The following is a 14,207-nucleotide window of genomic DNA, read 5'->3' on the forward strand; positions in this document are numbered from 1 at the left end:
AAACTTCCATCAGTCGAACCAGCAGAGATGTTGTTTTGAGTCTTACTTCTTGATTATCTTCTATATAAAAAGGTACACAAACTGCAGGTGAAATTCTGTTGTGACATTTTATTATAAAACTTTAAAAGAAAGACATACATTTGATAGGGCAAAAGACAAAAATAAAGTAACAATTTCAAAGAAAACCAAAAAAAAAAAAAAAGCACTGGTTAAAGGCTGACGACCGACGCTTGACCGGTCAGAGAGTTTGAATGCAAACGGATTAAACCTTTCTATGTTCCTTTGACTGTAGTTTGACGTGAAAACTGATTCCTGACATTTCCAGCCCGTATACCCATAGATCCTAAAATCTCCAAACATTATTTATTATTAACTATAGGAGTGAGTTCTGCAGACAAAGCTTACATTTTAGATGAAGAATTGTTATGTACAAACAAAAAAAGAGCTTTTTTGAGATGCCCCTCTGATCCTAAAGATGATTTCTTCAAAAAAAAAAGAAAAAGAAAAGCCCACCTTTAACAAAACCGCCCCACAAAAACATTACCAATACCTTTAAATACATTACTCTGAGCAAAGAAAAATAACAACCAAAGTGCTGCGGCACATACACGTCAACAATTACAAATAAAAGAAAACAGGACAGAGATCTGAAAAGACAAACTCTGTCAGATCAGACCGGTGTGATTTGTGGCCCTGCGACAGACTGGCAACCTGTCCAGGGTGTCCCCTGCCTTCACCCTCCAGTGGCCGGGATAGGCAGCAGCAGCCCCGTGACCCCAAAAGGAACAAAGCGGCTTAGAACATGAATGAATACAGAACATCAAGGTCATTTTGCTTCAGAGTCTTCCAAGGCAGGAACCTCCTTTTGGAAAATTTGATTCATCCGTTTTTGTTTTCATGTTTCCAAACATCCTTCCAAACACTCAACGTATGAAGCTGAACAGCTGGATGGAGTCAGCTGGTAAACGACCACGGCTGCTGCTGGAAGGCAACCTTACGTGAACGTCTGAGGAAAAAGTTTGGAGGAATTCAACCTGAAGCCTCCCAAGCACAGACGAGTGTCAAGCAGAAGCAGAAAAACTTCCTGTTACATCTAGAACCGCGTATCTGCCTTTGTACATGTATATACAAGCATAACGACATCAAAAGTAATGCGCATACGCATTTGTGTGCCTGTGTGCAAACAGGCCTTTGCATGGGCGCTTCCCTCCCTTATGTAAATGTTTGTCAAGTCCAAAGGTTTCCCTGGAGCCTTCATCAGTGGGCCTTCATCGTGATTGCAGCTTCTGCAGCTGCGAGCCAAATTCTTAAAGCTGCTGCATGTCTCCAGCAGGGGGAGGCAGGCCAGCGGTCCTAACAACAAATGGGAATTTAGCTGCAACCGAGGGTAACAAAGGACATTTGCGTCGAAGTACAACACTGGTATTTTACAGTGTTTGAGGTAGATACAAAGACACACTACCCTGCACTGCACAGCTAGTAAGCTTTCCTGTTTGCATCCTGTAGGACAGCCAAACTCAGACGTTTGCCGTCTCCTCTAGAAAACTGCAAAACCCTTCAAAGTCTCAAACTAAAGCTGTTACAGCAGCACGCTCTGAGCTTCTGTCCGACTCTGATTGTCCGTTTTTGTGTCCTGCAGCTCAGTAGTGAGCAGCTTTTAGATAATGTTCCCTTTTCTCATATCACTGTTTCTTGGACCCGTTTGCTTGTTTGTCCCAAGATTGATTGAATTTAACATAGAACTGAAACGGTTTTGATCTGATCTGAATTGGAAGGGGGAAGAGCGGGCTCCCTCAATGCTAAAGAGGCTCAAAGTACCACTAATGGCCAGAAGGTGGGGTGCTGCAGCACTGCAACTTTTAAGTAGTTGAGGAAAGCGGGTTTATGTACAGGAAAAACTCAAAATGTGTTTAGGAAGCAGCGATGGTGGTGCCCCCGCTGAGGCGCAGCAGGATCTGTTGACAGTCCTGCAGGGACCGGCGGTCTCCCACGCGCTCCAGAGTCCGCTTGGCCTCGGCCAGCAGGCGCGCTCTGTGTCCTGGTGGGGTCAGCAGGGGCATGGGGAGGTGACGGCAGGCGAGCAGAATGGCGTGGGCTCTCTCCCTTTCACCTAGAATGCACTCACCCTCTGAAAACAGCAGAGATTGTGAGGGAGAAAAAAAAAAGACAGATTAGTGACATCCCAAAGTATGTTGCACTTAAAGAAGAGCGGATGGTGTTGTACCGGCTGAGTATGAGCTGTGGGTCCTGCGGCGCAGGTTGTGCTCCAGCAGCTGATGGGTTCTCGTTGGGCTGGCTCCCGCCATCAGCCGCACGGTGGTTTCATGAAGGAAAAGCTGACGTAAACACACCACAGATGAAGAAGTGCAGATGCAGCAAGAATTTCATTTTTTAAGCCTCTTTTTGAGCAAAAAACCATCAAAAATATTCACAAGATTATGCATTTTTTAAATATGTCCCTGTGGTGACATAGAGAGCATGATGGGAAATAATGGAGAACCTATGGAGGACATTTGCTATCAGTGAAGAACAATTCGTTAATGATAAGAGGCCTGTTGTTGTGAATGAATCATTTACAGAAAGACGAAGGTGAGTCACCTATGAGGCGGGTTTTGCCCAGAAATCAATCAGAAAGGTGTGGTTCCGTAAAGCCAGGCAGTACCTTGTGCTGCGCTTGCCTGTAGCACTGCGTGAGCTTTCGGAGTGCGCTCAGGTCTCTTTGAAAACCAGACAGCTGTGTTCCAGGCGCTGGACCAGGTTCGCCGTTACTGCTGCCGGCTCGCTGCCATAAACTGGTCCTTAAGGTCAACAGGAGATCACAGACCAGGAGCTCCACCCCCTTGGAGGAGAAAGAAAGAGAAGGGGAGTTACTGTCTGCTTTTTCACATCCATTAGAACACATTTGAAGGAATGCATTTGTTGTTGAAGCTGTTGCAGAAGTTTGATCAAAGCCGATCCCATCACCAGCACCAGCATGCACGCCAAAAATCAAGAGCCATTTCGTGGCATGTGGAGCGGTGTGGAGCGGGTGCGTGCAGATCTGGGAGGCCTCTGTATTGCACTGCAGACGCATCGCACTCAGCTTCAGGATCATGCAATGCAACTACAATGCACCACAGCCACCTCCTGCCACCCACACTGTGCACACACTCACACAGCCCCACACGCTGATGCATGGTGACCTTTAGGAGCGTATCCAACATGCATCATGAAGAGGACGGCCGATGATCTCAGATTAAAGCCTCTGATCACAGGGCAGATGTGTAGGAAAAGCTGATGCGTTGTTGCACCTGACCTTGTTCAGCCAGCTTCCAGACAGGCCGAGCGGCACAGAGACACTGGAGCGCAGGTACCCGCTGGCTCGGTCGCAGTGAGCCAGGCAGGCGATCAGGCCTTCTCCCTTCAGAGAGCACAGGCTCATCTGAACCACCTTACAAAGAAGCAGCACGGCTTTGGGCAGGGGGTGGCTGAAACAGAGCAAACATCCCATCACAGCAAGTCCGAACGGTGATTCCCCGATCGAGCAAAACTCTCCAGGAACAACCTGTTTTAGTCGTTTCTGTTGTCCGACACTTACTCGAGGACGTGCAGAGCTCTCGGCATTCGCTCCGCTTCGGTCAGAAGTGACTTCACAGCAACATCGTCGCCCTGCAGCCAGTGGACGGCCGCCTTCAGCACCAGAGCCCACCAACGGCACACCGGGTCTCCCACTGCCATTAAAAAAGTGATCAATTATCATTTCCTTTCAATCATCAGTTTAATGAGAGGAAAGGGGAACATTTCTGTTTTGGTAATAAATCAACATTTATCTGCTAAGATGATTAAATCCATTCTCTTTCCTATTGAAGCCAGTTGATCCAACAAGCACAGGGTGTTTGTTCTCTGCTTATTAAACCTTCATTCTGTCTGATTTTTTATTCATGAATGGAAATGTCACGTGGCAGTTTCCATCTTCTTTTTTCTTTTATCTTTAACTGGTGTTCCATTGTTGTTTTATGTCTCTTTTTGTGTTTAAATTCTCAGTTTGTCCTCAGTTTCTTTAAGACAAGAAAGATTCAAATGGAGATTTGTGCGCTGAGAGAATTACAGGAGGAATGTTTTTTTTTTAAAGCTGAAAAAGCGGTAAATTATGCTTTTGCTCTGAATGTTGAAACACAAGGAATTATGGGATAAGATGATCATAACTTCTTTCAGAAATGCCGGGTCAGTAAAAAGGAGGTAATAAAAAGAAGAACTCGAACTCCTTTGCTTCTTGATTTGCTCATTTTAAACATGCTTTTTAATGAAGACACTGCTACAGAATCCAGAGACATCCTGGTTCTGCTGGACGTTCCTGGAAGGAATTTTTCTCCCTGCTGTTGTCCATCTGCACGCTCAGTACAGGGATTGTGTCCTCTGCTCTGTGGGTTTATCACTTATACAAGTTTTGATTGAAATACAGTAAAGAACATTTGGCTTTTTTGGAACAATAAAGACTCAAATGGATCCTTGTGGTTTTTGTTTGGTTTGATGCATTCTTTGAGTAACTCCTTGTAATGACCTTATTTTGAATTTGCCTTTTTTGGCTGAACTAAATCGAATATCAGCTTTACTTTCTTCATAAAGTTTCCTCTCGTGCTGGTCATACCTGGCATGGCGGTTTGGTTAGGTGAGCTTGAGAAAGGGGGAGGAGCTGAAGAGGAGTCCTCCGTGCAGCTGTTCAACAACTCGAGGAACTCCAGCGCGCTGGAAAACTCTCTGCATGGTAAGCGGGTTATTTGTTAGTTATGGACAAAAAAAAGGGTTTCTTCAAGTGAAGGTCAGCTGCTAGGTGTTTTACCCAAAGTCAGAGTTGCGACAGTTAGTGTCGGAATCGCTCTGTGGCTGGATTAGCGTGTGAACTGCTCTCTCCAAAAGCTTCCGGCAGAAACAGCGGTGCAGCTGGGCGATGGGATCAACTGCAGAAGAAGGAAAACTGTGACTCTTCCAGAGCGAGCTTTCACTTTAGTTGACAGAAACCAACCTGGATCCCTCTGAGAGGCGTAAACGCTGTCACTGGTCTCTGACTTCACCGACCATTCGCAGCTCAGGAAGAACTGCCTCCCCAGCGGAGTGAAGAGCCAGCGCAGGCAGTCTGGTACCGGCTTAGTGTCCGACTGGTTTGCCACGCTCTCTGCACAACTCAAAAGGTAACCCTGGGAGACAGACAGTAGGAGTGATGCCAACTATGAGAGCATATCGGATCACTACAAGACAAAGAACCGAGCAGCAAACATACAGGCAGACAAGAGAGATGGTGGCCCAGGACAGTGCGCAGGGCGATGGCTGCGGTGACGTAAATCTGAGCGAGCTGAGCCGGCGCCATCTTTCCCTGAGCGCTCTCGCTGAGGTTGACAGCACTCAGAGAGACCGACAGAGCCCACAGGCTGCTGCGCTGAGGCAGCTTTCCTGTAGAAGATTGAAAACGTCTTTCAAAACTCTTTGAGACGATTCTGAGTGCGTTTGGGTGTTTTCCACACCGACCTGTGAGCTGCAGCTGACTCAGCCGGTGGTAAACCAGCGCCGCGTCTTTTGCGCTTGTCCTGGACTCCTCCCCTTCGTGCTTTCCTCCAATTTGGTGCACCAACCAGCCGAGAGGAGTCGGACGATGCAATAAGTAGCGAATCAGGTTCCAGGAAAGAGAACAGAGCAAGTCCAGACCGCAGGAGGGGAGAGCTCTGGTCAAGACGGACAGGCAGGTTTCTAAACTGGCCATTGCTGCTGAAAAATCCCCCTGCAGGATAGGAGAGACATGGGGGAAATGGTGACAAAGAGGGTAAAGTGTGACATTTCCTGCTGGAATAAATGGAAATGACATTGTCTATTCATTTTTTCACCAATAACAGAAAAAAAAGCAAAACTGTAATTTCTCTAAAATGGGTTAGAAATCCTGCCCTCATGAGTCTGGCTCACCCTGTGCAGGTGCACGTCTGCCTGCTTGCGGTGCCTCCAGAAGGACACAGAATTGGGCGAGTGAAGGGGTGTCACAGGCTCCCACAGGTACAGCACCCTTACACACCCCCACACTGCCCCCACGCCACTCAACACCCACACAATCACCCACGGCACAAGACACCGCAGCCATGACGCTGAGGAGGAGAAAGAAAACATGAGACGAGGTCTAAGTCACTAAATTCAGGTAGTTGACCTCAGATAAACGGGGGATGTGCTCACCAAAGTCCTGCGTGTGAGCTGGGAACCAGACAAGGGTCCTTGATGGGCCATGGCCTGCAGGAGGGCCGGATGTCCCGGAGGACTCTGAGCCCAGCAGTGAGGGCAGAGGGTTGAGCGACAGGCAGAAGAACGTCAGAGCACAGAGAAGCAGCCGAGAGCGATCCATCACTCCAACTGATGAGGGAGAATCCGGCTCGCTCTTCACCTGAGGGACCAGACACGGGTTCACTAAAACACTGACGCCTACCGACCGACTGAAGACTTTGCTTCTGATTCGCAATACGTGATTTTTTTTTTAAGAGTCTTTTTTTTTTTAGATTAAGGATACACATGGAAAAAATGGTGGAGGATGTTGATCATTCAAATAAAAATAATCTCTGTGTTTAAGCAATAAACTTAAACTTGGAAAAGAAAGTCTGACTGAGAGGATGATGACCTTAACCTCCTGTTATCAGTGTTTATGTAGTTCCTCTCATGGCCTGAAGGGGGAGATTAAAGCAGTTTCTGTTGGTTTACTCCTGATCTGAAGGTTCACTTGGCATCAAAAAACAGTGATCACTGAGCTCAGAGCATCGGTTAATCCTCTTATCATGTGTTTCACCTGATCATGATCCAGCAAGGGGCTGCCTGGCTCAGAGTCCACACAGTAAGGAGAGTACTGATGGGGTGAACCGGAACCAGAATCTGAGGCTGGAGGTGACATCATCACAACTTCCTGCTTCATTTCCACGTCTTCAGGAAGTGTCACGGGCTCTGGGACAGACAGATCAGGTCAGCGCAGTCGGAAGTGGACTCGTGAACTCAGCTTTGATCAAACACTCACTGTTCTTCTGGTTCGCCACTTTCAGAGCCAGGTTCTCCTGCCGGAGCTTGTGGTTGACTTGTTGCAGGTACTTTATGTAATCAATGGCCTTCCTGAGCACTCCGGACTTGTGCATCTGACCACAACACAGAGGAGGAGGAGGGGGCGGGGTTCAAAGCAGCTCTTCATCACCACAGCCTTTAAACCTGTCTGTCCTACCTTTGCATCACTGCCCATCACCAGGTCCCGGAGCTCCACGATCTTATCGTTGATTGAGGATCTGTATCTCTTCTCGATGATGTTATGAGTTGTCCTCCTCTCACCCTCCTTAACCACCACTCCAGGCCCCATGCCTCCTACCATCCCTTGGTTCTGTTCCATGCTCGGTCTGACTCCGGCGGGAGCGTTGGGGGAGGCTGCCTGTAGCTGTTTGATTGGCAGCTTGTCTCCTCCTCCCATCATAACCGGGACGGTGGTCAGAATGTTGCTTCCCATCAAAGTCTGAGGACAGAAATCAGGCGTTCAGCCGAAACTTTCAAGGACAACATCTGCATTTTACCCAGGAGGTCTGTGCTAGATGTACCGGGACCTGGAGAGCGGTGTTCTGGATGGGCGTGGTAAGGGTGGTGATGCCTGCAGGGTTCTGCATGGTGGACAACACCTGTGTTCCATCTGGTTTGAGGGTTGTGAGAACCAGAGAGTCCGTCTTCAAAATCTGAGGTTGTTGGACCAGAACCTGGAGGGAAACAAATTCCAACCCTGAGTGAAACAGGAAAACATATTTCCTATTGGTTACAACAGAGGAGTTACTTACCGGCACCTGCTGCACTTGTTGCACCTGCTGTTGCATGGTGTGCACTGTGGTGGGCGCTGTGGAGAGAGTCTGGATGGTCTGACCAGTGGGCGTCAGAACGCGCTGATGCTGAATGGTTACTGGCTGCAGCTGGGGAGACGTCATGATGCTCTGCATTTGTGGCTGCAAGACTAAGATTTAAAAAAAAAAACATTTCCTTCACAATAAAGTGGAAGCTCGACAACCCATAAGGACAGCTAGGACTAGAAATATAAAGGAGACTCTTTTAAAGTCTGAACTTCATGCAAACAGCATCTCCCTTTGTAGTCACCTTGGAAACTATGACCTGGGCTCTGATGGCAAATGACGGAGTTCTGGATAAAACGGGACTGTCCGGCATTAGAGGCAATCATGACGGTTTGTGGAGCCTGCGTCTGGATGGGGAGGGGGGTCTGGCTGTGGGTCTGAACCAGGGTGTGGACCGGGAAACTGTGAGTCTGCACAGGAACGCCCTGAGTGTGCACCTGCAGCGAAGCAAACAGTCTGTTATTCAACAACACTTTCATGCGTCTCGAAGGATTTGGAATAGAGTCTCCAGAGTTTCTACCTGGATTGTTGGTTGGGCCGTCGGCTGTGGCTGAGGCTGGATGGGTTGGACAGCCGGAGGCCGCGGCTGCAGCAGCGGAGGACTGCGCGTCACCTGGTGCTGCTGTACTGTGGCGGCTGGGATGGTGGGGGGAGACTGTGCAGGAGTGAGAGGAGGTGTGGGGGGTACACACTGAGGAGAGAGAGACTGGGAGGAAGCCAGGCTCGGGTTAGGACTCTGATAGACGGCTGCAGGTGGAGTCTGATGGGTCTGAGCGGCTGCTTGAGGGGCGGAGCCGGCGCCGCTGCTCTGCAGGGAGCCCGCTTGGGTCATGTGGTCCTCAAACAGGTCTGGGAAGTCTCCCACCTGGTTGCTGACGAACTGCAGCATCTCTGAAGAGAAACAAACATTGCATCAAAACATTAAGGCCTTACACTTATTTAAACTCAGATTAGAACGACCATTTCCTTCACTAGATGCAACTAAAACAAATAAAGAAAACGGAATTTCTTTAAGCTCAAAATGCTATGAAAATGAATGTGGATTTGCCTCCAGGTAGTTTTAAATAAAGCTCGTTGCACAAGACGAAGAGCGTTTGCACGTGTTCCTGATGTGACCTTGAACCGACACATAAACAGAGCTACTGTTCATAACCTATCCATAAAAAGCAGCCTCCACAGGTATCCTTGATTAACCTTAGAGGAAATGTGGGGTGATATGGTTGGAGGGAGGTCACTCCAGTCTCCATAAATGTGTCTGATGAACCACTCCAGAACACAATAACTGACTAAATGCAACTCGATTCAAGCTACAGCTGCAAAAATTCTGTTTTAAATAATTAAACAAGGATCTAATAATTAAGAATCAATTTAAAAAAATAAATTATTCATTCATCCATTCATTTATTCCTTCATTCATTCCCTTCATTCATTTATTCCTTCATTCATTCATTCATTCATTCAACCCACAGTAGAGTCACAACAAAAATGTTTCAGAATTCCAGCACAACATTTGTCAAAGAACTGCTGTTGTGCAACTCAGCAGACTTTGGAGCTTGAAGACTTTGGCAAACAGCCTCTGGGTTCGTGACAGTGACGGTCCCCACGCCACAGATGGAGCGCGTGGCTTCAACTGTCAGGGTCACTACTGCTCTGCAGCCTTGAACTTAGTCCTGCTGCAAAGAAGCGAAGAGGACAATGCAAACGACAAGGCATCCATGGACGCAGCTGTGAGGAGCTGCATGCCGTCGTCTTGGGGATTTCTCTTTTTTCAGCACCACAGAGTTTTTTCTTAAAGGGCCAACTTAATAATTATATATGAAATGTCTAAGCCATCTACAAAGATAATAAAGTGCTAAATTTGTTTGCCTAAAATCTACCATAGAACCAGTTTTGCTTAAAGTAAAGTTTGTTTAAGTGCTTTATGCAAATGTATGCAAATTTACGAGTGAATAAAACTGAACAAAGGTCGACTTTTCATGAGTAAAATGATAAACTCCTGCATTAAAAACGATCAGAAACTTCTTCATTTAGCTCAAGAAATTCAGGAAATTATATGAATCAATTGTTTTCAAATAATAGTTAATATTTACTGCATTTTCTGACAGAAGATTGATAACATTTTGATTAATTGATCATTACAACTCAGCTCTCTCTAAATAATTTATTCATTGTTAGATTGCTTTAATTAAAAAGAAATAGGCAAATGTCACATTTAAAACTTTCTCTCTTTGTGATGGAAATTGTAGATCAGATTAATCATTTAGTAAAGACGCCAGAACTGTGACTTTAGATGTTTAGTTTGTGCTGAAATAAACAGTAATTTGATGGAATTGTACGGCTAAACAGACTAATTTGCATTAGCAGAACAAACCAGACTAAAAATAACAACCTGCATTTTAGATTAAGATTTGAAATGATTTCAATGAAGATTTTAAATGCTAAGTTTACATCTATAAATTCGATTTGTTGCAGATTTTACAGTCCTGATATACAATAATACACAGCTGATGGGGAACAATAAACCACCAATGTGCAGCAAAAAATATGGTTTCTGTGCTTGGAATTCTCCTAAAACATAAAATGACCCGTCTATACGATGATTTTAGGGAAAACTTCAAATGTTTTATTCAGTTATGTTGAATTACCATTTCTTCAAATGACCTAAAAGTCAAACCCAAACAGGAACAAACCAACCATGAGTGAACAGGAGCATGATATTTGACAAAAAAAAGCTGAACAAAAGCTACCCACGTGTTAAACTATCACATAAAAGATATTTAAAATAAACAGAATTTTAAGGTTTGGACAACAATCTATGCTTCCCTCTTCCTCCATGCAACCCCTAAAACATAATTTACATATTTAAGCAGAATGTAAACAGTGTGAATTTTTTTTTATACACAAAGTACCTTATTTAAAAGCTGTAAACCAATTACAACTACCAACTTCATTTGGTGTAATAGACCAACAAAATTCCTTCTGAAGAAAGCACTTTGAGTAGAAAATATTTTCTTCAATTTTCTGTTAACTTTCTGAAGTTGTTTCCTGAAACAGCAGTATCATCAGCAAACAAAAAAATGAATGCAATTTTTTTTTCATACCTTATCATGACAGTTTGAATAAGAAATATTTATTTCACTGTTTGTCATGCCATTATTCAAAAATATTCCTTCAATCAAGTTTCTTGGAAAAAAAACAACAACTGAGGATTAAAAATATGCTTCCGTAACAGGGTTTCAATTTATAACCACGTGTGCGAATACAGACACACTGAAATTTGGAGGTTGGGACCAGAATGAGCAAATTAACAAAAACAGAATAAAAATATTTAAAATGCAAAAAAGCATTAACAGTTTTAAAAGTGCAACTTTCACCTTTTTTGAATAATCTAACAACTGCTTTGTGTAAAACCTGTTTCATGAATAAGCTAATTTGGGCCAAAATACAAAACAAGATTGTAAAAAATAAAACAACTTTTAAATCAAAGTATAATCTTGTTTAAATAAATCTCATAAATTCTTTAAACTGACAGAGTATTTCACAAATGTTAGCTTTAAAATCTTGTTGAATCAATATTTTACAAATGACAGCAGTTTGTGTTTCTAATAAATGTATAATGTAAATTTTATAATCTAAATATAGGAAATTCATTTTTAGCAGGATCACATACATTTTGAAAGTCCAACAAACAAATCCTTCAAATGATTTTTTTAATAAGAAGGATGACAAAGCTTCTGTTAAGGTATAAATTAATCATTTTAAGACAATCTGGCTAAGATCTGCAATTTATAAAAGCATTTGGAAGAAGTCCTTTTCTTCTATATCTTTAAAACTGGTCATTTTGTTTGCAATTTTATGGCTTTGTAGCATCATTTGATCTTAAAATAACTTGTTTTCCTACTCCTACAGAAAATGTCACGATGGGCAGTGAGTCCTCAGACTCCGCCGGTCACCTGTGGCACATCGGAAAAATGTTGTTTGCCCTTTTTTTGGTTGTTGCCGGGGGAACGCAGACAGTAAACAAAGCGTATAAAGCAATGATCCTTTGTGTCTTAAAATAAACAACTTCATCTCTGAGCGTGTGTTTAAAGAGGTGCAACAAACGCAATAATGGTGTGAAAGTTAGACATAAAGCAGTTTTTTGAACGCATTCTCATGCAGACATGCTCGTCTTCATCCGTACTGTGCAGCAGACGGGACAACACTTCTCTGAGCCTCCAAAGCTTTAAACAAGCAGACACAAAGTAAATCCATCAAAAGGGGGAGCTGAGAGCAAAGAAAATACGTTATGTAACCAACAGTCGAAAAGATTAAAAGACAGGGAAGGGAAGCCAAGGATTTAATCATACAATCAAAAAACAAAAAATGACTTCTAATGTGAGCAAAAGGCTTTGAGAATTTAAATGCATGTAAGGGATGAGAGCTTTAGAAGGTTTGTTTGTTTTAACTCAATGATAGATGTTCTGCTGGTGGGTGCTTTAATGTTTCTTCACCAGTTTGCATTGAAGCAAAAACCAAAATGACAGAATTTCAAAATAAAAGAGCAGTTTCTCACTGCATCTTGATGGTCTCTGCCTCATAATAATGTTATACACCTAGTACCATTCTATAGTTCTCTATGTAGAACACACCCACATTTCATCAGTCCAGTCTGGTGACATTGAATGAGATTCCACACTAATGGGGATCTGGTGACTAGTGTTCAACCAAAAGCTCTGTCCTTTTACCCTCTGACAGATTTGCCTTTGACAATAGTAACAACACATCTGTCTTACCTATCAAAAAACGCAAGGAATGCAGACATCAGTGCAATTCTTAAGTAATTCCTTCATAATAAAGCTGGAAAATAACGACCACAACCTTTTCAACTGTCTTGTTCTTTCTTTAAATATTTTTCATTTTGCTTTACCAATAGAAGCCTATGTTCTGCTAATATTATATTATAATTTTTATGCTATCTTCCTTCATGTTTTATATAAATAATAAACACACAGGTGATGCTTTCTCAGTTTTGACTGACTGGTATTCCTCGACAGCCGCTTTGCCTCATTAAAAAAACGTCAGTTTTGAAAAATGACACTAGTTTGGGTGAATTTCTAGTCATTTTTAATCTCTAGCTTTTTTTTTTTGCACCTTTAATTTAACAAATAACGAAAAATAGCTTTTGTTTAGTAAAATATTGAATGAATCCAACAGGAAACGGAAAAGCAGAGACAAGTTTACGTGTATTTCCCACAAAAATAAACGTAGCTACAAACTAAATTAATAATAAACCCTGTGTGTTAAGAGCTACTGAAATATCTTAGTTTTCTAGGCTTAGAACATATGTGGAAGACGGACACTTACTATAATTAAAAAATAATAACAACACCTGAGTGTGTTGACAAAACCCAGTGAACTCACCGTCAATGTCTCCTAAAGTGAATTCGTCCCCTAATTCCGTTAAGCTCGGGTCCATGTTCTCCACGGTGGAGATGAACTCTCCGGTGTCCATCCTGACAGCAGCAGCTCTCCGGCACTCTCCCGCCGGGGGTTGCCGGACACGACACTCACAAACCACCGCCTCCTCTGAAGGGGCCCTGCCTACAGCTCAGCTACCGGCTAGATATATTTGTTCCGTATCGAAGTAGTCGTAACACAACAATAAACCGCCAAAAGAGGCTGACTTTTACTCCGATAAACACTTTTACATCGATTTACAGCCAAGGCGACGCCATCTTGTTTTACGCTAATTACGTCATTCACAAACATACTCCGGAGCTGAAGCCGGGATCTGATTGGTGGAAACCTAATTGTTCTTGTCATGGGACCAGTCATCAGTGACCAATGACAGAGCGGGATTTACCGTGGTCTGATAGCACGTCAACCATCAGAAGCCTGCGTGTCATTTGAATAAACCGCGCCCCCTGTCTTTATAAAGGAAACAGGAGCAATGGAGAGTCTGATTCGTCAGGCGGTTACTATTTATGAGTTTACATTAATACTGTAATTAAAAGCAGCGATAGAAATAAGCTCAACTTAAATCTTAAAATATTTACTTATGCGAAAATCAAATTTTCTGTTAATATGTGGAACTTTTGTCATTTAATTATTGAATTCTAACCATTTTCTGAATTCTATTTTAATAAAATATTTAAATGATAAAAACGCATATATTTAAATAAGTATTTTTAAAGAAACTAATGCTTGTAAAACCTAAAATAATATAAAACTTGTATTTAACATTTAAATGTGTTCTTTTTTTGCAGTATTCAACAGTTAATAAAGGACTGAACAACAAGCTTGTATATATACATGAAGAATAAAAAAGGCAAAAAAAAGGGTCTAAAATAT

General features: G+C 43.2%; 1 protein-coding gene across 2 annotated transcripts; it reads right to left on the bottom strand.

Annotated features, from left to right (window-relative positions):
- Positions 1-93: 93 nt before the first annotated feature.
- Positions 94-13,625, bottom strand: srebf2 (sterol regulatory element binding transcription factor 2). 2 transcript variants are annotated; one of them, XM_011478519.4, is made up of 20 exons: positions 13,278-13,625; positions 8,395-8,765; positions 8,119-8,311; positions 7,809-7,978; positions 7,584-7,730; positions 7,214-7,495; positions 7,016-7,130; positions 6,794-6,945; positions 6,193-6,397; positions 5,932-6,107; positions 5,503-5,752; positions 5,258-5,427; positions 5,003-5,174; positions 4,820-4,937; positions 4,628-4,737; positions 3,578-3,710; positions 3,296-3,467; positions 2,663-2,839; positions 2,225-2,336; positions 94-2,128 (listed from the first exon to the last, which is right to left on the bottom strand). In XM_011478519.4, exons 1-20 carry the CDS (start codon positions 13,366-13,368, stop codon positions 1,911-1,913), a joined length of 3,534 nt encoding a protein of 1,177 aa, XP_011476821.1. In that variant the 5' UTR covers positions 13,369-13,625; the 3' UTR covers positions 94-1,910. The 2 variants fall into 2 exon arrangements, with proteins under 2 accessions (XP_011476821.1, XP_011476819.1); XM_011478517.4 differs by having other exon boundaries at positions 7,578-7,730.
- Between the last annotated feature and the right edge of the window lie 582 nt (positions 13,626-14,207).

Source organism: Oryzias latipes, chromosome 8 (assembly GCF_053564925.1).
Source record: "Oryzias latipes strain Hd-rR chromosome 8, Olatipes_Hd-rR_3.1".
Classification (NCBI taxonomy): Eukaryota; Metazoa; Chordata; class Actinopteri; order Beloniformes; family Adrianichthyidae; genus Oryzias; species Oryzias latipes.

Excerpts from the sequence above, each read along its gene's own strand:
- srebf2 (XM_011478517.4), bottom strand. The coding sequence starts at position 13,368 with ATGGACACCGGAGAGTTCATCTCCACCGTGGAGAACATGGACCCGAGC. Across the intron at positions 8,766-13,277 it reads CACTTTAGGAGACATTGACG|AGATGCTGCAGTTCGTCAGC; the intron begins GTGAGTTCACTG and ends GTTTCTCTTCAG. Across the intron at positions 6,108-6,192 it reads AGCTCACACGCAGGACTTTG|CGTCATGGCTGCGGTGTCTT; the intron begins GTGAGCACATCC and ends TCTCCTCCTCAG.